The sequence below is a fragment of the Pinus tabuliformis genome, chromosome Q, assembly GCF_031772625.1.
Source record: "Pinus tabuliformis cultivar Carrire ecotype Pingquan chromosome Q, CPIR1, whole genome shotgun sequence".
NCBI lineage: Eukaryota > Viridiplantae > Streptophyta > Pinopsida > Pinales > Pinaceae > Pinus > Pinus tabuliformis.
In genome coordinates this window covers 1,271,308,658-1,271,335,202 of record NC_142296.1, presented here as the reverse complement: position 1 = coordinate 1,271,335,202, position 26,545 = coordinate 1,271,308,658, and the positions used below count along the sequence as shown (strand labels likewise).

The window sequence follows — 26,545 nt, the reverse complement described above, 5'->3', positions numbered from 1 at the left end:
TTCCACTCGCTCACAAGAAAATTTTCTATTTTGGTAGTTTTTCTATATTTTTTTAGGTCCTACACTTTTAGAGCTATTTTAAGGCTCTGAACATTGTTTTGTAGGGAAATTCGCCCCTAAAAATTATAGACTATCAGGTGGAATTGAGAAATTTACTTCTTAGTTAGACATTTCAAATGTGATATTGAGCATACCAAATATAGATTGCATGCCAAAGTTACAACCTTGGAATCCATGTTCAAACTTACCCCATTAGGGCCTACAATAATTTTGGTGCTTCATCTCGCAGGGTTAGGTTTTTAGATGTTTAGAGTTTCTCATTTCTTAATTATCATAAAAAACCCTTCGAGCCTCATCATACGATTGTTGGCAACATGATGTTAGAATTGACGTCAAAATGAGTCAGCTAGAGTTGGGCATTGATGTCAACAAGAGTAGTGTCTTGTACACAATGATATGATGTCTATTAATGTGTTTTAAAGGTTTACATGACCTTGACATATTTATTGTAGAAGGATTGAAGCTAAGTTGCAGATTTGGGTTGAATATTTTGATTTTTTCCAAGCATAACAAAATCTGTGTAGGCTTGATTCCTCATCCATCGACACTTGCAAAAATTTCTCTAGCTTTCCTTTGTATCCCCATGAAAATTTCCTTTGGATCACATTTATATCCCTGTGATGCAACTTGTAGGTGAAAATTTCATGATTTGTGCAGACACAAAAAATATCACGGGCTTTTGCCATAATATTTTTCCTAAGGTTTTTGAAGTGATCAAGGTGATTGATTTGGTCCTATTTGATATAGTCATGGAGACAAGTGAAATGCAATTAATGAGTTGGATTTGATTTTAATTTATCATTGGGAAAATTATTTTAAATATGCTATGTCGTGGTTGGAACTTTATTTTTATGTTGCATGATTTGGAGATGAAGATATAAACTTGTGGCAATGGTTTAATATGGAATATTTATCAGATTGCATGTTGAGCATTAGAACATTGGAGAAAACATGTATGGGCTATGTAATGATGGGTTGTGTCTATTTGTGTTGTGAATTATCCAATAAAGAGAATATAGTTTGAGGTTAATGGAAACTTGATTTTTGCTTACTAATGTTGCTATTTTTGTAGGGAATAATGTTGTAGAGGGCTTGTATGCTGCTATAGTTTCCATGTCTTGTATTGTTGGTAGATTTTCTAGTGTGGCTACAATTTTGAGGTCTATTAGTATTGTTGTTGCTAATGTTTATATAGATCTAATTAAGTATGCATTTTATGTTGTTAATAATGCATTTCTTGCATTATATTGTTGAGGACAAAGTATTTGTGAGTAAAGAACTAAATTTGTTGTTGTTAGAGTTTGATGGAATGATACTTTGTTGCTAGGGTTTGATAGTGAATGAGTTGCTTAAAGAGATGAGAGTGTTTGCATTGTTGTTGATGATATTGCGCTAATGTTGCAAATTAACAGAGGTAGCAAGGGCTTGATATTTTTATGTTGATACTGAGCAGAGAGACTTTGTGGATCCATTATGAAAAATGATGAAACAAGCTCCATAGTGCTTTGAGAAAATATCGGTGGGATTAGTATGAAAATTTATGAAATGTGGTCCAAAAGCTTTGATGGTCAGGACCTTTACTGTGAAAAGTGGTGGCTTCGTTAGGTAGTAGCTTGAGAAATTGGAAGTGGTGTCGTAAGAAATTATTGGACGTTGGGGCCTATGTATAGTTGTGGAAGTGGCGAATTTTGTCAGGTAGGGGCCTGGGGGGAGTGGTTTCTCACGTGCATTGCAAGTCAGGGCTTGCACACTGGTGCTAGATATTAGAGGAGGTAAAAGAAAATTTTAATAATAATAAGAAGAATGAGACAAAGCATACAATGATTTTTCTCTTCGAAGATTTTCCACCTAATATATGGTGTTCATAACACTGTTGATGTTGTTTTGATGTCTTATGTGTTGCTCATGAGTATTGCTACTTTCATGTTTTTTTATGCATGTTATATTTATTAATCCTATATTGTGGTTCTCATTGAACATTTAGTTTATCGCAAGCCCTGAATGATAAAACATATGTTTCCCTTCCATAGATCAATCACATTAGATGAGTCATAGAACAAGAATTCCATCTCAACACTAGCAAGAACATGCTAGAGGTGTCACAAGGAGTATAATCAGATTCCTCTCAAGGTGTTCTCATGATGCATGCATCACCGAAGTGTAGGGGAAGAAAAATAAATCGACAATCATTGCATGAGGTAGGCACATATTTGATAAAAATTGGCTAAATTAGGCCCATTCCTAGCTTCTTATATCCTTCCAATCATTTCCAATGAAGTGCATACCATGGAACATTAGGGTTCTTAACCAAAAGAGTAAGAAAATAATCCTCACATCCACGTTGTAAGAGAAAAATTATGAGATATTCATGATGTAAGAAACTAAATGCTACAATGATACAACCACATCCACTCTCGAAAGATGTTGACACAAAATTGATGCTTTATCCCTAGATGATCATGGATTTTTGGGGGACTCCCTTTAACCTTGAATACAAATAATATTAGAATCGTCGAATATTTTTTCACAAGGCATACATTAATAGCTCACTTTCAAATTATTAGTACAGATATTGAGGGTCATGTGACTATTGTTATGGCCCTCAACTTCCAATGACTAAAGAAAAATTTATGGAGGAACTAAGATATACCAAAGAGATCACTCAAGGGAAACATTGGGATTTAGGGGGCCTATTTTAGCATCATCATCTCTCTCCTTGAGAAGAAAGGATTGCTTATATGGCTAGATGCAGACTCCAATTTTTTCAATTTTTTTATAAATGACTCAAATATGGTTGATATCCATACTGACAATGATACCTACATTTGAAATAATGAAGGGTGGGGGGACCATCAAATAACAAGTAAGCTAGATATATATCTTATCTTAGAAAGTGTCATGGTGGTGAGGTAGAATTTTGATGCTTAAATCCTCCCAGCATTGGGCTCCGATCATTATCCCACTCTCCTTAACATAGAACATCAAGGTCCCCTTCTTTTTCACCCCTTTTATTTTCAAAAATTATGGTTGTGTCACCCTAATTTCCAAAGAAATATTTGACAATGGTGGAAGGAAGATTAATGTGACCAAGGCACACTCATGTACCTCTTTCAACAAAGACTAAAGAAATTGAAATCCAAACTTAAGTGTTGGAACCAACAAACATTTGGGAATATCCTCCAAGCAAAGGAAATACTAGAAAACAGTATGGAACAAATAAAAGAAGAAATGAAGATTAATGACATAACATAAGATGTTACCGAGGAAGAATCTAACATTCACTCACAATTAGAGAACCATTATAATTAATAAGAAACTTTTGTGTGCAAGAAATCAAGTGTTTAATGGCTTTGTGAAGGATAAATAAAACAAAATTATTCTACCACTCCATGATCCAGTATAGGAAAGGTGATCACATTACATCCATTAAGAAATATCATGGAATGTAATAGTAGGATCAACAAGACATGGAAGCTGAGCTCATCAATTTATTTCGGAATCTTCTCATATAACCTTAGCCTCATAGATCAACAACAATCAATAAAATAACTATCAATATCCCTCTGTTGGTAAATTATGAAGAAAATTAGGATCTTATGCAACTGAACTCCATAAACGATGTGGAAGCTACAATGACTAAAACTCAAGCAGGTAAAGGTCTAGGACCAAATGGTTTTATTGCTAATTGTTTTCATTATTGTTAGAGTTTTATCAAGGATTATGTATGGGAGCTAGTGGAAGAATTGAAGGAAAGTCTCAACTTTTATTTTTAAGTACCCCCCTTAAAATTCAAATGAACATCGCCTGCATTATTGGTTTCACAGGAAGCCCTCCACTATCTAAATACTTGGTCATTCCTCTTACAAAGAATACAATAAGACAAGATACTAGGAAATATCTTAACTATCTAAATACTTGGGCATTCCTCTTACAAAGAATACATTAAGACAAGATACTAGGCAATATCTTCTTAGATGCCTGGAAAGTCATCTCTCCTCTCACACATTCAAATCCCTTAATATGGTTGCAAGAGTGGTCCTATTAAATTTTGACTTGCCAGCCTTCCCAATTTATTTGTTCTCAAACCTTGCAACTCCGAAGATGATCTTTAGAAAATAAGAAGTATCGAATGAATTTTTTTATGTCAAGGAACAAGCATGGAACACGAATGAGCCCTCATTGCATGGGATACTCTATGTCTACCAAAATGCAATGAGGGACTTGGAATGAGAGATATAAAAAACTTAGAATATGTGTCAAAAGAAAATATATGGTGGTAGTGGTTGAAGAATGATAAAGATCTTTGAGCTTGATTAGGAAAATTCAAATATGCTAGAAATATTGAGCACCAAAGATTTGTCTTTATGATAGAACTAGTCTAGGGTTCCACTATGCGGAATGCAGAATGGTAGGAAAAAAACTAATATAAGACCATTGCTTTTGGGAAGTGTGAAATGGTTTGGAAGGTAACCTTTGGATTGACTCCTGAGATCAGTTCCCAAAGTTATTCTCACTTCCATAGTTAGAAGAATGCAAGACACAACTCCTTATTACCCCTCTCTAGAATGTTGCATAATTTTGGAAAAAAACCACAACCCTCATAGCCATTAGCATAGATGGATCTTTGATTCTATTGATCTTAAAGTTATTTTTCTTGTGGACATTACTCCTCTCTGGGGGGAATTGCAACGACATCAAATTCTATAGCAAGAAGGACCATACATCCTTTGGTGGGGATACTCTGCACTAGGATCTTTCACTCTCAAGGAAGCCTAACATATTGCCACAGGACATAAAAATATTGAGAAGGAACTCAAAGAAATGTCTAAAAATTGCATTATTCCAATGGCAATTCATGTATGGAAAAATATTAAGATAGGACAATCTTAAGAAGCAAGGTTACTTTGGACCTTTAACCTACTCCTTATGTCAACAATAAGAGGAAATGGTGGACCATGTTCTGGGAGGATGCACATTATATAGGTTTGGGATCAAAGCATAATTTTATTTGTGAAAATTGATCTTCAAAAGTACTCCATACATAACACAATGAGGCTATGGCACACCAATCATTTTCCTAATGCAATTCTAAACAAACAAGGATTCATCTTATTTGAGGTTTGGAAAGAATGAAATAGAATAATCTTTCAAGGAAAGACCATAAAATCCCAAACCCCTTGGTCCACAATTAGAAACCACATACGAGAAACTGTGAATCTCCAAGAATGGACAAAAGATGATTTTAATGACCCATACTTTAAACTTTAAATCCTTCAAAACTAGAACTTGCATCTCATCCCATCTTTGAGTCGCGAAAAAGCCAAACCTGTGTTCAACAACCCCATGGTTTGGTCTTTGCCTCAAGAAGGTTTCTATAAAATGAAAGAAAGTTTCTATAAAATGAATTTTAACTAACCCTCCAAAGGAAATCGTAGTCAAACTAGCTATTGGGGAGTTTTTGAAAAATTATAAGGGACATATTTTCCATATTTTTGCAACCCTATTTTAGTTACAAAACCAATAATGGAGCAGAAATATTAGTCTTAATCCAAGGAAATTAGTGATCGAAGGAGAATCCACCACCATCCTCTCAATGCGTAAGAAAATAATCCAAGGTGGACCTCCCTACAAAGTCTCACAATGTTGGAGATTGACTACTTGGTATCAAGCTCGTTGGACATGATCTTGGTGGTCTTAATATCTCATGTTAAAAGAGAAACAAACAAATTGGTGGATAGACTAACAAATCAGGGAATGGAAAGGCCTTCGAATAGTCTCAGTATCTCCTGGATAGGGGGCACAAATATGCCTTTACTCAATGGCTATAAAACATTAAAACATTGGCTAAGCAAGATACTCCTTCATCGTGACCATACACAGTCTCACTTCTTTGTTAGGCACTTGCTGCTTAGCAGTATAGCTCTTAATGACTTGGTTTCCTATAGTCTAGTTGATGATCTTTTATTATCTTCTAGGCTAAACAACTCTTGGTTTCCCACTAGGAAAGCCTTGTCAATGTGACAACAAGTATGCATAATTTAACACCTATATGGATGTGGTTTCTAAACATGCAGAACCAATCTAGTTTCCTATATAGATGTGGTTTCTAAAGATGCAAAGCCAATCTAGTTTCCCTTGAGGTAAATTAGCTCTAGATTACATATTTATTGTATTTTATGTTTCTGCTTAGTTAATTAATTTTATTTATATTTTATGTTTCTTCTTACTTAATTACATTCCTAAGTCACCCACAACAAAATTTAAACACAATTATTGCATAAGTGATAATCATAATCACATGCACATGAACTTAGTGTGTCATGCAATAGTTTAATAATGTCATTTCATTCATAAATTATATGATTAATATTTGAATTAAATGTTATATCGAAATACGATCCGCTCAAGCTACGGTGAATTGGTATTGGTAAACACTATAATAACATCTATTGCGGCAGGGCATTATGCAATGGACCAAACTTGAGAAGCAACACAGAAATTATAGAAATATGGACATAAAAAGAGGATGGTGAATTGGTATTCGTAAACCCTACAATAACCTTGGCAGAACGTATATGCAAACAAACTAATTTAAGAAGCAAACACAGAATTTATAGAAATATGCACGCGCAGACAAAGGGAAGAAAAAGATGATGTTACTACTAGAAGACAGAAAAACAGGTAGATATGAATGGATGAAAGCATACAGATAGGAAGGGAGAGCATGGGAGACATCCCGACAGCTAACTCCCACCACCAGCAAGTTGGGTGGATTCAATTTTCTTTAAAGAAACTCATGGCATATGGATTTGAACTTTTGAGTACTACTCAAAATTATCGTCGACCCTAAGGCTTTCTGTTTTTTTCTTGCGCAGATTGTAATGATTTTCAACTGCGTGTGAGAAAAGTTTACGTCACAGTATTTTTGATCACAACACTATATCTTTCTCCCATGTCCAGTCCATGTTATGATTAGCAGTTGAAATTTATGGATTTGCGCAGCCGTTATTGACGTGCTGTCTTGTATTTCATGAAAAATGCATATCAATGGAGGAATACGTACAATTCAATTCATTTACATTGGACAGCAAGATGCATTTTCGGATAATGCAATGTTTCCTAGGAAATGATTTCTGCAATACAATCTTCCGCTGGAAATGAACGTTATGCTTATTGTTCAACACTCATAATTAATATGTAGGAAATTCTTTCGTAGAATCTTGAAATTTTATCAACACAATGGGACCTTTCAGTTTCAATGTATTATGAATATATATTTTCAAGAAAATTATGATACATTGAATATATATTTTCAAAAAAATTATCAAGCATGAGTATTTATTGAGTTGAGAGATTTATTTTACAATTTAGTATAAGTGGTGTGTTAGTCTGTGTGTTGGTTCATAGTTTAGATTTAGAATATAATTTATTTTTATTTTAAAAAGTATGTGTTTTCTATTCTATTAAATCCATAGTTAATATAAATCTATAATATATGGTTGAAAGTTATTTTGAAAAATGAAATGTGTCCCATTTGCAGCATTTGATCTTGAAGCCGGGAAATGAATGACAGGCTTATTCTTCAACCCTCATAATTAATATTTAGAAAGTTGTTTCGTAGCATCTTGAAATTTTATCAACACAGTTGGTCTGTTCAGTTTCAGAGACTTATGAATGATCTTCTAGAAAATTATTAAACATTATCATTCATGTTATAAAAAATAGGCATTCTACTATATGGAGAATGTTATTTTCGAAAATGAAATGTTTCCCCTTTGTGGTATGTTGTTGAAGAATGAATAGACTTACTAGGAATTCGTACCTATTGATGACTTTTTCCACTAAAGATATTCGAAAGATGGATACTATGACTCTTTATGGTGCAGAAATCTTTACATATAGGTGGCTTTTTATTCCTTTTTTTGGGGCAACCTTCATTGGTTAACCCAAAAGCTTTTAGATAGTCTCTGCATTATTCAGGCTGTGGATTTTTTGCCTTCTCTTTATCCTATTTATCTTATAAAGTCTGGACCATGTCCTATTCGTATCTAGAGAGAATTGAAAATTTTCACCTTTTTTGAAAATATTTTGGGACATCCACATATGTCAACCTACAATTTTATTTTTCACGGGTAATGGTTGCTTTTGCAACGATCCTGTCACCGTAATTATTATCTATTTTAAAATACTTTAGGTTTCATAGTCCTGATCTCGTGTCTGTCCTAGATTCTACAAAAGGATTTTATCTCGACTTTAGCTTCTATTATAATTTTCAATTTAATCTTTCGAACGATTGTTAGTCATCCCTATGCCTTATTAATGTTTGGATTTTTATTTTTATTTTCCTTCCGGGGTGCCTTATGCTTTTACATGATATTTTGTCGATACTTACTGCGAGAATGTGTCGGTTTTTCATTTTTTTTTATGAAGGCCTTTTTAATTTTGTTTATTTATTATAGTGTCATTTTATAAATGTAATAATTGATAAATCTTCTATCACACCACTAAGGATATGAAGTGAATATTTTTCATTGTCTATGTAAAGAGATAATTGATGCATGAATTTTTCAGAGTACCCATCGCTCTCAGCAGCATAACTTCATGTAATCTCATTGGTTTTCACGAGTAATACAGGAAAAATTTATAAAGAAAATTGAACTTTACCCACACTCGAATACTTTTCATTTATATCAAATAAAATTTATTTGATATTTTTATTATTTTAATAAATTGATTTTAGTTTTTAGAGGATGGTTAATCATTGATTAATTTTTACTTATTTGTGAAATTTTGATTAGTGGCTGGTGGGTGAACTGTGAAGGCATTTTTGGTGATAGACCACCGATTCAAATTTAGGATAGGGGTTTAACCTATCGAGCCTTGTTAATTCCAAATTTATCATCTCTCGAAATATTGATTTTTAAAGGTGAAATTATTTTATTTGATTCTTTACTTTATAAAATTACATCTCTATATGCATGTACGAAATCTAAATTAACATAGATTTATGTTGCTTCTTCTTTCTCCATCTATCTCACACATACATTCCTATGCCATGCATAGAGATAATGACAAATCATTGAAATGTTATAACCATAATATCTCTCTCTATATATTAGTTATTAATTGATTAATAAATACCACACATCAACTTCATAACACAAGCTCTCTAGCAAATAAGAATTCCCCTTAAAAAGATATATTGTTATTATCTTAATTTATTTATTTAATACCAACAATGGATCATATTTTATGTGTAAGTGGAAAATATTTATATTAAAAAAGATGTGGCTAAGGCATAAACAAGATCTACCAAAATAAGAGTTCTTCCAAGAAGCAAACCTTCTAAAATATAAAAATTTATAGTTTCCCTTTTAACTATTATAAAGCATACAAAAACAAACTTGTCAACATCCATATCAACTAATACTTGAAGGTACAATAAAAATTCCTATAAAAAAATATTAGAAAACACTACATGTGTCCAATTACAAATTGCGGAGGGAGGTTCTCATATGTTTAATTTTCCCTTGTTTCCACTTCAAGCTTGAAGTTAGATCTATGAAACGTAAATTGGATAGACCATACCATGATCCATGAAGTAAGTTCATAATTGAAGTGTTGTATGAGGTTTGGAACAACCATTTTGAGGATTTCTGTGCAACTCCTATGCAATATTATCCAACTTATCTAGGTGGTGCTTCGAATAGAGTAATATGCCTATAATCACTTCAGTTTTTGGAGTATAATTGTCTCCAAAATGAAGAATTCTATATTTTTTTGATTGGAGGGAAGATTCAATATCCTTAGTCTCTTCTTCGTGTTAGCTTAGAGTATGATAGGTAGGCCTTAGCTCCCTAAATCCTTGTTGGAAATGAATTGAACTAGAGAACTATAAAAAAATGATCAAAGAACATGCAATTTGGATGCGGTGTTTTAAAATTGGTGTTGATATTAGATAATGAAAGGACTAATTGGTGAGAGAGATGATGAGAAAACCATGAAAAGGTGATTAATAGAAGCTATACTACAATACGAATCTAATCCAATTATACCCTAAGAGTATATATAAATCAATGAAAAATGTGATATTCCATAGAAGTAGCATGTGATATGAAAGGAACGTTCAATAACAGCGGTGGCCATAGATAAGTGGTCATGAGTTAGAGTGATAGTGAATTTAACATGATCCTCCATGCATAATGTTATATGTTATTAATGGGCATGGAATAGGGCTTAACAATGTGTTCATGGAACTAGTTAATCATACTCTACCTTGTCTATGAATACATAACCAATTTTTCCATTCTTATTTCTTAGTTGGATTACACATTAGACAAAGAATTATTAACTAACTTAACATGGAACCATTTAGTTCCAAAAATATTTTCTAACATGGACCTAAACCTTCCCAAAATTTCATTTACATGGTAATCCTTTGAGAGGGTGTTTTTTATCATATGGTTGGCTATGGTTTGGGAATAGTCAAATACTCACAAGGAACGAGGATGAAGAACCTAAGTGATAATATTCACTTAGATAAGTGTGTAGGTATTTGATATACTATTTTTTGTTATCCCTAGGTTCCATGCAATTTTTTCACTCTTCTTAATTGGCATGACACTTGACTTAATGATGTGTTCAAGGAATTGGATGATCATACTCTATGTTGTTGATCAATACACCATCCTTTTTTCTCATTCTTATTGCTTGATTGTCTTGGATATTAGAAAAATAAATATTAGTTTACCTCACATGAAACTATTCCATCCAAAAAGTCTTCACTAACATGGATCTCATCTTTCCCAAAATTGTATTTAGATGGTAATCACTTTAGAAGGTTCCCTTTATCATATGATTAACTATGATGTAGGAATTATCAATTACTCACAAAAAATGAGGATGAAGAACCAAAGTGAGAATAATCATTGAAGAAGTGAGTAGGAAATTTCTATATATTTTTTGTTATTCCTTGTTTATTTTAACTTGTACTTTATTGTTACTCTAGGGAACCTCCCCTCCCTCGAGTTGTATTTTATGTATATATAGTTCTTCTAAATCCTACATATGAAATCCATGTTAGGCATTGATGATATTATTCATTACCCTTAGTACAAAAGCATCTATTGGTTTTTTTAATTTTTTTTCTTTCTTGAAAAAATAGTTATGGGGCTAGAACTTGCTTATTCAACTTATTTCACAATTTTCAGCTACCAAAGTATGTCTCAAGAGATATGAATCGCCACGATGAGAAACACAATATGTATCTCTACCACTTGAACTAAACTCCTTTAACTTTTAGTGACAATAACTCAACCAATTAAATTAGCTCTTAAAACCAAATTTTTTTTTTTTTTAAGAAAATTTCTAAATTAGCTCTTAGAACCAGTTTTTTTTTTTTTTTTTTTTCATAAAATTTCTTATTTAAAATATTGTAAAAAAATCCATTTCCAACTTTCATTTTCTAATATTTTATAATCCAACTCGAGCCAAAATTACTTTTTCCATCCGAGCAAATCCTTACATCAGGCTACCAAGAATATAAAGTGAGAATTATTTTTCATTGATAATAAATTATAAAAATTCTTTACATAGAAATTGATATATTTACCATTTATCTGTAATTTTTAATCATTTTATTTCACTCGTAAAAGTAATACTAAACGAATTTATTTAATATCTTGATACATTTATATGTAACACTCACTTTATTTTTAAATTTTTAGAAACCTCCTAAAAAAAATGTCTTAAATTGCTTCCATGATATCTTAATAACTTCTTCACAAAAGAGCTAGCCACCTGGGATAAGGTATGTCATGCAATGTTACAATAAAGAATCCTAAATGTTTATTTTCCTTGAAATTTACTTCAAGGAATTTGGAATCGAATTATTATTAATGAATACATTTTAGTTGGAAATTTTTCAAAAGTGTTTTTATATAATATATATATCTAAAAATTACTTTACAAAACTTGAAATTGAGTGATATTAGATGAGGATATTTTATTGGAAACCAGAGGAAGAATTATTTTAATTTTCTAAGGAAGGATTTTTTTATTTTTTATTTTTATATAGATTTATATTTTTTTAAGTAAATTTAAAAAAAAATTAAAAATTATTTATTTTTCTTGAAACGGGATTTTTTTATCCGATTTTTTTATTGATAAACCTTTTTAAATTTTATACTAATATACTTTTTAAATTTTTACATTAAATATTATTTAAAAGTGATACTTTTACCATATAAAATTATAAATTAAGAAAATTATTAAATAAATATTTATTTTATATATGAAATTAAAATTATTTAATATATATTGCTAGTAGTGCGAAGGATTATGAGGTAGTACTATTTTTTTAGCCATAGCTATGCTAGGTCTTTTTTTTATTCTGTTGGCCTAGGTGTATAGCTATGCTAGTTTTTTTTTATAGCAGGAAAATCCTGCTATGTTCACCTCCACACACCTCTCCAATGAATCCATGCACTCATATTGTATTATAAAGATACTATATATAAATTTCGGAGTAAGCATTCATTTTCAGTGAAATTATATTTCGTACTTCTGGCAAAAACAATCATTACCCTATCAATAAATAAACAGATATTTCTCACAATAGCACATGCATATACATATGATCTATTAATCAAATTCAACATACACTGGAAACGATTGGATTGATTTTACATTCACTTGGACTTCAATTCTTATTACCAATAAGCTTACAATAAGTATAATTAAGAAATTTAATAACTTTTCTAGATCCTAAAAGCACTGCAATAGTTTCTAAGATCTCCGAAACTTTTTTTTTATCCTAACAACTTGCTAATTATTGCAAAAAAAAAATCTCCTCTAATCACTCATGATTTATTTCCTAAATATTTCATGTCTTAAAAGGCATATTTTCTTACTAAAAATCTTATCTTTATCCATAGTTCTTTTAGAAATAAAGAAATGATTTACAATAAGGAATTAAAATTCCTTTTCCATGTTGTAATCGAGTTTGCAACTTTTTCTCCAAAATGCTTGATGACATTGAAGCTCTAATGCTCCCACATCAGACTCTTAATGTAGAAACAATTCATGACCTACTAGTCATGTGTCATTAATTTTTGAATCTTCCAAGATCCCAAACCTTGTTTTGTAGTTTCCCTTTTATCCTTTCATGTTGCTGTTCAATTTATTTTCTAATGTAAAGTATTTTAGTTAGCTCAAATTTCTTATTTATTTTCCTTTTTTTTCTACAACATATTCTCTTGGATGTTCTCCTCATCAACATCCACAATCCATCAATCTCATCATCCAACTTTGTCTTTGGTTGAAATTCACTGTTGTTTTCCATAGGCTATTGCATATCCTCCTTTTTTCATAAGAGTTATAAGACTCTTATTCAATTCTAGTTTACATACCTCCTTTACAACTTGTGTATCATACTTTGTAATTCTCTCTTCATTGTGTTTTAAGACAATTTCCTCTTCTTCCAATTTCGATTTTGCATACTGAATATGTAGTCTTTGGCTTATTATCCTCTTCTCCAAGAAATTAAACTCCTCATACAATTCAAAAAAACCATCTTGAATTGTATTTGTAACCTCCATGCAATATTCATCACTTGAGTCTTATAACAACCACACTTCCAAAAGTCCCATCTCTAATTTCGTGCTTCCTTCCTTTCGCATAATACTTTCATTTAATATTCTAGTGATTTGAATCTCCTTGAACATGTCTTCATGAATTATATCTTCATCCTCTATAATATTCTTAGTGTTATCTTATTGAATAATTTTTGCATGATTGTCATTGTTCATGGCACCTTCTAGTAGCTACCCAACTGTAATATCTGCAAACACATGCTTAAGAAAAAACTCTTTGATCTCAACCATCTCCTCCAACAACGTCATTTCTTCATCAACCTACATAAGAAAATAATCTAAGTTTCATTCATCACCTATGACCATACCCAAATGATTAGTTTTATAATAATAAGGCTTGGTGGCCTTATTTGATAATTCATTCATCATTTCTGCATGTCGATCTTCATTCTCTAAACATTTATTAGACTTTTAGTTAGTCTCTCATCAACATCATCATCACTTTCTCCAAGGATAGATCCTTTCTTAGGTTCACCTATGTAACCCACTTCTTCATACTCAATTATCTTGAGTTCTTCCCTTAAATGAGAAATTTTCCTTTTTCTCAGTCTCTCCTGCAAAAATTACACTTAACTCTCCTCTGTAGAGTCCATCTATATCTATGGTTTTCCTCATCTCTTTGTAGAAGTTTTCTCATCATCTCTAGTTGTAATTTAATTCCAGCTATGCCTCTATCAAACTCCTCATCGCTCATTATTCTTCTTATGTCACTTTCTTTGGCATATTCCCTTACTATAGTGTAGATTATTTTTTAATCCATGACATGACTATGAATAGTCATATTTCCTTCATCTCTGTGAACACTATCTTGTCCAATTGTAGACTGCATCCAAGCTTCTGCAATAACAAGTTACTCCTTAACCTGTTACAATACCTCACCAAGCTATCTCTAAGTCCAACCCTTTGGTATCATTGGTTCTCTCCTCTAAAACCTTTTGAGCTTCTCAGCTCCTTTTAGGCTTCAACAAATCTTCACTTCATCTAAGAACATTGACTATCATTGTTCTTCTAACCAAAGTTGGAAATTGAAAAGTTTCTTTGCCACACGTATTTCTTTTCACGAACTTCACTTGTTCTTGGCTATAATCCTCCTGATGTAAACATATTCATCACTACTACCTCAATATGATTTCCAAACCAGAACTACTACAAGCTCTGAATCTCTTCCAAAGAGTGTACATGCTCCGATTTCTCTTCAATTCCCATGAGAAAATATTTTATGAAATACCATTTGATGAAAAATACTTATGGGGATGTGTCATTTTCAATATTTTTACTCATCTCGATCTTCAGATCTATGGATTATGGCCCCACTATGCTCTTCTACTATGCACAAAATTGACTTTTCCTACTACGTTCACCTACACACACCTCTCCAATGAATCCATGCACTCATATTTTATTACGGAGATAACATATATAGATTCCTAAGTAAGAATTCATATTCAATGAAATTATCCTTCATACTTCTAACAAAATCAATCATTACCATATCGATAAATAGACAAAAAAATTCTCACAATAACACATGCATATAGGTTTGATCTATTAATCAAATTCAACATACATTGGAATTCCTTGGTGTCATTATACATTAATTTGGCCATCAATTCTTACTGCTTATAGGCTTACAATAAGTAGAATTAAGAAATGTAATAGCTCTTCAAGATCCTAAAAACACTCCAATAGTTTAAACTTTTTCTTAACCTAACAATTTGCTAATTGTTGCAAAGTTTTTTCTCCTCTAATCTCTTATGATTTATTTCCTAAACCTTTCACGCCTTAAAAGGCATATTTTATTGTTAAAAATACTATCTACTCAATCTTATCTCTATCCATAGTTCTTTTAGAATTAAATAAATTAAAATGATTTACAAAAAGGAAATAAAATTCCTTTTCCATGTTGAAAACCGGTTTGAAGCTTTGTCTCCAAAAAGCTTTATGACTTGGAAGCTCTAATGCTCTTGCATTATTTTTGTATTGGGGTTTATTTGAGGGTTTTTGAGTTTGAACTTTGCTTGTATATGTATGGAAATGAGAAATATACTCCAAACGGAGATGTCCCGAAAATCTATCTATTTTTGTTTTTCTCAGTAATACAAAACCCTCAATTTTGAATTAAACAAAAAATGAAAAATATGTTAAATTATAATGTATAATTTTTATGTTAATTATAAATTACTATTTTACTGGTTTTAATTGTTAAGAAGAGATTAACTTATTTTTTTTTTCTAAAGGAGGAGGAATATCTCCATAATCTTTAAAAGTTAAATTCTCACAAATATTTCTTGTATTGATGATGATGGTGATGATAAATTTACACTAACATTGATATGATTTATTGATCTTAAGAAGGTAAGAGGTTACTTGGAATTGTTAGAATTTTATTTCTATGCTTAAAAGGCATCAATAGAAGCCTTCCAAGATGACCATAACTTTTCTTACTTTAAATATCAAGAAGATTAGTAGTTTAACAAATATTTGAAAAATTATATCTTATAATATGGAAAATTTAATAGAAATTGTTTTTGATCTTCAATCCTCTTAGTGTCACAAAGGTGTTTTGGGAATTGACCAATGCCTAATGTCACTATGAAGCTCATAAAAAATGTTCTTATTTCTACAATAATTATTTTCTTTTTAACACTAGATAATATAGAGAGACATTTTTTACTTCCAAGATTGGGGTTTATGACCCTCATAATATATTTGTATTATTTTATCCTCTAATTCTTTATCACCCCACAATTTCTCCTTGAATTTTGGTGTAATTCCTTTATCTCTTAGTGTTCTAGTCAACACTATCATCTTTATGCTATTCCTACTTAAGATTGTAAGTTATAAATCCCCCCCATGAGTCGCTAGAGATATTGCAACGCTACACCTTACATCCATATAAATAAATGAGAGTGACAATAGTTTCAAAGATGATTTTTTTTAATCTTATATCCAAAGATCTTTTAACTTACAATTGTTTTCAAACTCATAATAAGCTTACCATATCCATTTAATTTTCTCAATACTATATTTCCAATTGAGATCGTGATGAATATAGATTCCAAGATATTTGTATGAAGGAACATCTTCGAGATGATTCTTGTCATATATCAAAGTATCGTATGCAATATTTTTGGATTTAATGGTCATGACTTTAGTTTTGTTAATATTAACACTTATACATACCCCGGAGTAGAAACTTTCACCAAAAAAACCATATTTTCACTATTTCACCAACAGAACATAGTTAATCATCAAAAGAATAATATTGTCAACCTACAACCTAAAACATAGAGAAAAAGAATTATAACTATACCAATAAACATGAGACCAACATAACACTTTCACTTTTCGAACTTATTAATATATATGCCAAAACACATGTGATAAAAGACACCATAACACTCGTCTTACCATATTACATTCAATTTCTTTCCTACAACTAGTCAAAATAACTCTCAACTAAAAAATTTCATTTAAATATTTAACAAAATTATTTATCTTTCAGATTTAATTCTACACATAAACAAATATACATATCATGAGTGAAAAACCTTTAAAACCCTGGAGTGATAAACATGCGCGAGCATTGATTCACGGAGTGTTAGAATGGACATAGAATCAAATAAACACCGATCATAAACTTTATTACTAAAACCAGAAGAAACAAAGATTGCTTACTTGGGCTTACTACCAGGAAAGGAACTAACTTCGCTTTGATTAATAATCGTCAAAAATAAATAAAAGGGAATGAACGAACTGAAACATGTATGGATATTATAAAACTAAAAGCAAAAGTGATCACAAGAGTGTGATAGTATGAAAGAAAATTGACAATTGATCACACAGAACAAAATAAAATATGGAACCACTCCACTAACATATGGAATCTTCGACACGATTTTAGAGTTTGGTGATCGGAAGGTCAAGGTCCAAAAGAACAGTCGACTGTGGACTTTGTGGCTGGGTTGTCCGATAAACCTAAACCTAGAGTGGACTTACCATCGAACCTTGAAGCTCAATCAACTCGTGTTGATAGACTAGAGTGCTGGCATTGAGGGAGTGTTAAACTGTTCATCAGGTTTGCATTATGGTTGTGGGTCAGGGTTTGTTTCATAGGGTAGGTTCACCGGCAGCTTACGGTTTGAGTGTACCCTAGAGAAATGTCAATTGTTTGGCTTGACTTGTTTGGCTTCACTTAGTTAAATAGGGGAATTTCTTATGCTAGAAGTAGACAACATTACATATTATTTTTATTTTTATTATGGCTGTTTAGACTCTAAAGCTGGAGCTTGAAAATCTATTACTGTTGGTATTCCTACATACTACATATGTCATGCTAATACTGCTAATCTCATTTTCCTGGAGATGCTCTTAAGAGGATACTTTGGTAAAGTGGAAAATGGTTTTGTTGATTTTTGGGTTTCTGAATTACATAAGTTAAAAGGAAAAAGTACATTTTAAAATTAAGATAAATAAAATTAAACGAATTTTTTTTAATTTAATTGGTAAAGAGAGTTGTTAGTTGGGCACCCTAAAATTATTAGAAGACATTTGAAGTTTTCATTTTTATATACACTAATCACTAACTTTTCACACACATTCTTCTCCCTCACAAATGGGAATCTATATGAGAAAGAGGCCAAAGTTTCTAAGGAATCAAATTTACGAGACAGACAATATTTTACCAATTGAATTTTCTGAATATAATCATGTCCCGGAGTATCTTAAATAATATCATATATAGCTGGAAGTAATTATTAGTAGCAGAAAATTGTTATTGTCTGATTAGCGCTAAAAAATCAACGGTTTCCGTGCTATTTTATCAACTAATATCCATTTAATACTAAAGCCAGTGCTTCATCACATGCACAATTTTGTGGCGTCCAAAATAATAGGAAGGAAGCCTTAAGTTTGTTTTATTTCTGAAACTAATATGTATGCATTGAGCATGGATAGAATGCAAGGTGATAAAACTAGATTAACTCACAGGGGTGCCATTTCAAGCACAAATGGAAGGATGTGCGGAAAATTCTCGTTTTAATGTTTTTGTCAAGGCCCCAGTACGATTTTATAGGCAGCACAAGGGTCAAAGAAAATGCAGCTCAACCAAAAATGAAATCAATTTCGCAAATGTTGCCATAGGACTAAAAAAATAAGTACAACTATGGTAAGCATGTCCGATGGATGTGTTCCATGCTATAATATGAAGCAAATAACAAATAGACCAATCAACGGGCAAGTTTATGTATGCATTTTGCAAATTTCAGGAAGGAAATGTTTGCATCAACACTTAAATTTATATAACATCATAATCAATAGTGTAAAATAGGAGGAACGGTGGGCTATAGGCTGATGGAAATAATGGAAAATAATAATAAACACTTCTGCAACATGGTCACCATGACCATTATGAGAGGCTTGTGATCCAGTAGCATTCTGCTTCAATGATGGTGCAAAATCTGTCATTGACTGGACTTGACATTGGCATTGCCACTCAAGTAACCCTTCTCTTCTTTGAGCATTTTTTAGCTGCAAACAAAAATTACCCTACTGTCACTTACTAGTTCTAACATGAAACACCAAAAAAATAGAATAACCCTCCATATTGCCTGATAAAAATATAAAGAAAGTGAACATGAAAAGAATGGGAGTTTGACTTTAGCGTACTTAAGCAATTTGTGCTTGAGTTTTTCATGATCCTTAGTCGTTTGACTGTATGAAGAAACATTCTGCAAAACATAGATCTATTGTGATCTTTGTAATTTCCATAAAGTCAAAATCAATTGTCTCAATAAAAAGTATGGAGTTTCAGGAATCGGAGCTTACTTCCATGGAACATCTCCCACAAGTATGCAATCTCCTTCACCATCTTCATAAGTTAGTACAAAATCAGCACTAGTGTCCAGGAGCCTCAAAGGCTTCATGGGATGCTTATTTACCATGGGATTGCAAGCTTCAATGAGATCTGAAAATCATATCATATGAGTTTATATCCTTACATGAATGAAAGCCATGAACACAGAAAATAAGGTCGAATGCTACTCACTCTGCATAGTTCGTTGAAACATGTTCTCCAAATCATGACGAAGACTCTCATAGGATTCATAAGCATTCAAGTCGACCTTTCTACCAATGGGCATACCATCCATATTCACCTTGACATATAATGAATTGCTGAGGCTTTGCACAAAACTTCCTGCCATGGCAGATTGTTGATTTTCTATGGAAATTTCAGGAAGGGAACCGTGAAAATTTCTCTTATAAGCCCAGATAAGGAAGCCAGTCTATTACTTCACCAATATCCAGATGATCCCGGGAAAAAAAGATTAGCGAAAGAATAATTTCACAACGAAAATGTGTCTGCCCATAAAAGAAAATAATATCAGACAAATACAAAATTCCTCGCAAGTAAGAGTCTAATATCAAAATAAAATATAGAATTAGGATTAACAGAGCAAATCAGGTGTAACCTACTTCAATGAATAGAGAAAATCAGGTGTGACCTACTTCGATGATGCCATATCATAAGAAATGAGCAATTCATCGGAAGAAATAAATCGCAAAGAAACATATAAGCCACATCAACTACAAAATAACTGAAAACGGATTATAGGAATTTGAAAGCAAATTAAAAAGGTGATCAAAATAGAAAATAAGGAATTGCCTAACCCTATTTAACAGTAAAATAAACTGTATGGGGAAATGCAAGCACACATCAAAATCAATGATAATAGAAAACAAGGAATCACCTAAAAAACAGTATAAATTAACGCTAATGTAAGAATTGAAATGAGATAATGATATTGGGTTGGCCAAGGTCAGGGTTTAAATGTAACAATGTTTATTACACTTTCAATTTCAATCATCACATAACTTTCTATGGATAGCAACAGTGTTCACATTAGCTTGTCCAATGAACAATAAACTAGCACAACCATATTTACTAATATGGTTGATTTAAGCTAATAAGGTATATCAAGCATATATACAACCACATTTTCCAATGTGGTTGATATACGCAAATATGCTTATATCAAACACATTAATAATTATTATGGATATTTAAGATTATTAATAACAATATGGTTGCTATTCCTTCTATGAGAAAGTCATTGGAAGAAATAAATGGCAAAGAAACATATAAGCCACATCAACTGCAAAATAACTTAAAACGGATTATAGGATTTTGAAAGCAAATTAAAAAGGTGATCAAAGTAGAAAATAAGGAATTGCCTAACCCTATTTAACAGGAAAATAAACTGTATGGGGAAATGCAAGCACACATCAAAATCAATGATAATAGAAAACAAGGAATGACCTAAAAAAACAGTATAAATTAACGCTAGATGTAAGAATTGAAATGAGATAATGATTTTGGGTTGGCCAAGCTCAGGGTTTAAATGTAACAATGTTTATGACACTTTCTATTTCAATCATCACATACTAACTTTTTATGGATTTTCTCATAGCAACATTCTTCACATTAGCTTGTCCAATGAACAATAAAATACCGTTATTCCGCTTATGCCTACCCTGAATAGAGGGCAGGCCCTACCTTTTTCCCAGTGTGATTATTGCAAGATAATAGTAGGCTAAGCTATCAGTAGCTAAATAAACTTACAGTATTAATACAAAAAACCGTTTCTCAGAAAAGCTAAGGACTAGGACCTTACTTGGTTGAAGAAGACTCATCAACAATCGTGAAAATAATTCTCTGTGAATTTGTGATCTAATTTAGAAGGTTGTTTGACCTGATTTATCTTGACTCAAGTTGCAGGGAGCATCCACTGAAGTCTTCGTCCTGTCTGTAAATCTTATATATCTCTTTCTTATAATAGAAATATATAAATCCCACATGGTGGGCGGATTCAATTTTCTTTTAGAAACTTGTAGCATGTGATCTCTCAATCAATTTTCTTTTAAAAAACGCCTGCCATGTGATCTCTCCCAGAATATGGACTACAACTCCCGAATTTAGTGTCGGCTCTAAGGTTCCCTTGTCCCACGCAATCTACTAGTTTATTCTTGCAAGTTTTCGGTGTATCCAAAGCAGATTATCAAATTTTCTTTTCCAAATTTTCAACCAAACAGCCATGAATTATGTGTTGCAACCACCCTTGAGGACACTCTTCACGGTATGGTTATCTCTATTTCCACTGCTTTGCGACTTTCCTGAGCGTCGACAATTTTATTTTAAATTTGATATCTCGGAATGTAATGGTGCTGTATTCCATGTGAAAATCCCTTCCGTCACTGAGCATATCCCTTTAATTCCCTGTCAACGTATTTCCCATCATTCCATTATTGTTAATAGATGCCAGCTTACATTTCATTAAAGAAAAAATGTGTATAAATTTCGAACAAAACTTACAACGCAATTAAGTACTTTAATCTTTAGACTAAAAACTTCCAAGATGATTGTTGATTAAATTATTTACAAGTGTACATAAGATTGTCCTCGTTACAGCTTGACATCTACATAGAATTCCTAAATAATAAAAGAGAGGTATAATGGAATACACAACTGTAACTCTCAATTCAGAAATATTTTGAACATGTTAATAAAAACCACACAATATAAAACACATATTTCATCAATTAAATTAACCTTTGTAAAAAATACAATTTTCTATTTCCAACAAGTTATAGTAGAGTTGCAACAAGAGTTGGACTTGTAGCAACAAGTAACAGAGTTGCAACAATAATAATATCCTGTGGAGATAAAACGATAATAACGAGTTGAAGCAACATACATAGGAGTTGCAACGATGTAACAACCACAGTGAATGGAGTTGTACAAACAAAATAACGGAGTTGTAACAATAGACAAATATAGCTGAGCTACAACAATTAAAAGCTACAAATAAAAAAAATACTTGTTATAATTACTCTGTCTCAGTGTTCTTCCTTTTGTTCAATTCATCCATATTTATACAAAACTTTCACTCAGTTAATTGGATTTTAGAAAAATAAATTGCCTCATTTGTTTATAACCCTTTGGATCGTAATTGGGTGTTGATCCTTCGGATTTTGACAAGCAAGGTAGTGGTAGCTTTTTACGATTTCATGTTGCACTTTTGGATTTCAATGAGATGAGGCAGTGATAGCTCGATTTTGGTCATCAGTGAAATAATTATTATTATTGACATTCTCCCTCTTAATTATTTCAACTAAAAAAGAAAATTTTGTTATTATATCATACACATCTCTATATTTTTATGGTGAATTTGAAATAATTCTATTAAAATTTTTGTAAACATATCTACAAATTCATTTGCTGATATAAAACTCTATACAAATTTTATTAGTGTTTACTAATTCTCACTAATTCTTCCTTACTAATTCTCACTTCATGCTTCTCAATTTAATTTTATTAGTGTTTATGCTTCTAAAATTCACTTTTAGCATTCAACTTGGTCTTGTAAATCTTTTTCCATGGAAAAATCGTAATCTTTCATTAACTTTGAAAAATTACATATATGTCTAATATGTCTGTTCAAAAGCAAAAATCATCACGCAGGATGTTCCTTGTTGATCTGTTATATATACATATTGCCACGCAGGGCTTCTGATATGTAATACTATCATCTATGTACAAAATGTTCAAAAAATATCATTTTTCAGATCTGTATCTCATGGGCTGGCTGCCCTGTGATAGTGTGTATCTATGTACAGATGATGGTAGTAGTGATATGCATTTGTTCCTCGTTGCTCCTGAATCATCCACTCTCCTCTGGGAAGTGTCGTGGCCTCCTTGGATAGTTGGTCGGCACTGCTGTTGTGTTCCCTGTAGATATGATTACAAGTGATGTCAATAAATTGTGCCTTCAGTATATTAATATCATCCAAGATGTTGCTGAGAGTGTGTGTGTGGCAAACAGTAATATTGTTGAACCAATTGATGACAATCTTCGAGTGTCCATATATATGAATGTGCATGCAGTTGTGCCCTAATGCAAAATGTAAAAGATGACAGAGGGTGATAATCTCAGCGAAATTATTTGTGCGAGTTCCCAGCCCCCAGTTTTACTTTGAAGAAGTGATGTTCATTAATGTATAATAGAAAACCTCCCCCACAACCCTGCTGATGGGCAGCGCCATCGAAAAATGCCCATGGAGTGCTATATTCTATATGCGGAGGGTCACGCGGTCTTCTAGTTCTAGGTTGTGGTGGCTCGGGTAGCTCATTATAGGCTGATATAATGAGAGCGGTTAGATGCGTCTAGTTAACTGGTTTTTCTTCGAAGATTGCCCGATTTCGAGCCAGCCAGAGGTACCAGCTAATAATGATGGGCAGGCTTTGTAGCTTGAAGTTTTTGTCACTATAAAACCAAGTTTCCCAGGTTCGAATTATATCATCTCCTTCCCAATTGCCTGTGCATTGAATAGAGGATGATACAGATTGCCTTAATGAGGTTAATGAAGAGCAGTTTAAAAACAAATGGATGCTCGATTCGGAGGTACGTTTGCACAGGGTGCACTAGGTCGGTCCATAGACTACATGACGCATGAGATATTCCCCTATGGGTACTTTTCCCTTAAGGATACACCAAAAGAATAGTTTCTGCCTGGGGGGAGCGGTGAGCTTCCATATTGATTTCCACCGAAAATTAATTGTGTCCGGAACCTTGTGCGATATCAGAGTGAGATAGCCTGTCTTAGGTGAGTAACTTCCTTTCTCAGAGTGATACCAGATAAGCTCATTCGGCCCTCGTTTGATCCTGATATGCGATTCTGATAATGCATTGATATATGCATACCATTCCTGGTGCCAGAGAGGTGGGATATTGATCTGCAATGCGGATTTCCAACGCTGATCTAATATGGAAGAGTTTTGTGGATCAGCAATGTCAGCCAGAACTTTAATCTCTTGTGAGTGTAGATGCCGGATGAGGGCTTCAGGTAGAATATGCCTGCCGCCACTACCATTCCATGGGTCCATACCAATACGAGCCAATGATCCATCATTGATTTTCCATACCAGATTATCCCTGATAAGAGGCATAGAGTTTAGAAGTGCTTTCCATACAGGTGATATACCAGTTTTAGGCCAGGTTGGTAGTCGGATCCATTCCAAGATGTGGAGAGGCCAGATATATTTGTGATATGTTATGCTGGTCCAGAGATTGTTGCCTGTGAGTAAGGTCCACCCCATTTTTGCCGCAAGGGCTTGAGCGAATGTAGGAAGGTCTTTTAGTCCCCATCCACCCCATTTTTTGGGAGTGGCGATCTTCTTCCATCCAACCCATGCAAATATGCGCTTATCCTGATTCCCATTCCACAGGTACCTATTGCAAGTTTGTTGTAATCTAGCCAGGATGCTTCGCGGAATCCAGGCTAGTGCCATCCAAAAGACCGGGGTAGCCTCCAGGACAGCTTTTACCAGTACAAGTCTACCTGCTCTAGAGAGATATCGATGGCTCCAGATATTGAGGCGTTTCTCCAATTTTGCGACTAGCCAGACCCAGTCAGTGATCTTAGAGCTGATAGGCTTGATCCAGAAACCCAAATATTTGAGGCCATGGTCTAAGGGATGGATGCTATAAGGAAACAGATGGCGGGCCAGATGGGACTCTTGGATAGAAGTTCTGGAAAGAATAATGGAAGATTTAGTATGGTTGGCAAGCATCCCTGTAGCAGTAGAGAAAAGAGTGAGTATGTTCGAGAAGGAGCGGGAATCCCTGATGCTGCCATCAAGGAAGATCATGACATCGTCCACAAAAAGAAGGTGGGTGAGAAAGCAATCATCGGATATCTTGAGACCACTAAATTCCCCATTTCTCTTAGCTGAATCGATAAGTCAGCTCAGGCCATCCATGACAATCAGGAAAAGTAGGGGAGACAGAGGACAGCCCTGTCTAAGACCACGTTCAGAGTGAAAAAACTGGGATGCAGACCCATTTATCAGAACACTGAAAGTGGGAGTGGTGATACAGGCCATGATCCAAGTGATGAAGTTATTTGGGAAGCCCAGATGGATGAGAAGCATCTTGAGGTAGAGCCAACTGACTCGGTCAAAAGCCTTGGCTAAATCAATCTTTAAGATAATGGCTTTGTGGTGCTTGGTCCAGATGGTGTGAAGGGCTTCTTGAGCCGCTCCAATGGCTTCATGAATCTGACGGTGTTCCAGGAATGCAAATTGATGTGGGGCAATATGACGAGACAGAATAGGACGGATGCGATTAGCTATGATTTTGGAGATGATCTTGTAGAGCACATTGCAAAGGGAGATGGGGCGATAATCGTCGAAGGAGGAAGGGGTATCAGATTTGGGGATCAGAGCTATGAAAGTTGTGTTGATGGCATTGTACAGTGACCCAGATACCCTGCATTCCTCCACTACCCTCAGTAAATCATTGTTGATCAGCTCATAGAAGGTAATGTAAAACTCGATGGTCCACCCATCCGGCCCCGGGCTTCGATCCTTCTTGAACCACTTTATGGTGTTTTCAAGTTCCTCAGGTGTCACTGGATCAAATAGATTCTCTGCCTCATCCTCATTTACAAACCTGGGGAAGTGACCAGCGATGTTGATGATGTCCGCAATAGTTGAACCCGGGGGTTGCTTGTAGAGATTTCTGAAGTGTGTTGATCCCAGATGAGAGAGCTTAGAGAAGGTATCTGCTACACCACCATCTGGCAGAGGGAGGCTCCAAATAGTATTTTTTACCTTCCTGCCTTTAGCATAATTGTGAAAGAAACGGGTATTGTCATCTCCAGCTTTTAGCCAGGTGGCTCTACTGCGAAGCCGAATGGATTCTTCTCGCTCCCTTAAAATTTTTTGCTTCTGATTTTCAAGTTCCACCAGATGGGATTTGTCTTCAGCTGTAACG

At 33.4% G+C, this 26,545-nt stretch overlaps 1 protein-coding gene across 1 annotated transcript in view; it reads right to left on the bottom strand.

Annotated features, from left to right (window-relative positions):
* The window catches only part of LOC149224478 (auxin-responsive protein IAA13-like), a 63,299-nt gene extending 43,384 nt beyond the window's left edge, over positions 1-19,915 (bottom strand). The window contains exons 1-3 of the mRNA XM_089388192.1: positions 19,759-19,915; positions 19,539-19,677; positions 19,380-19,441 (exon numbers count right to left, since the gene is read on the bottom strand). Of these exons, the coding sequence (XP_089244318.1) occupies positions 19,380-19,441; positions 19,539-19,677; positions 19,759-19,915 (358 nt within the window). The remainder of the gene's footprint in view (positions 1-19,379; positions 19,442-19,538; positions 19,678-19,758) is intronic.
* Between the last annotated feature and the right edge of the window lie 6,630 nt (positions 19,916-26,545).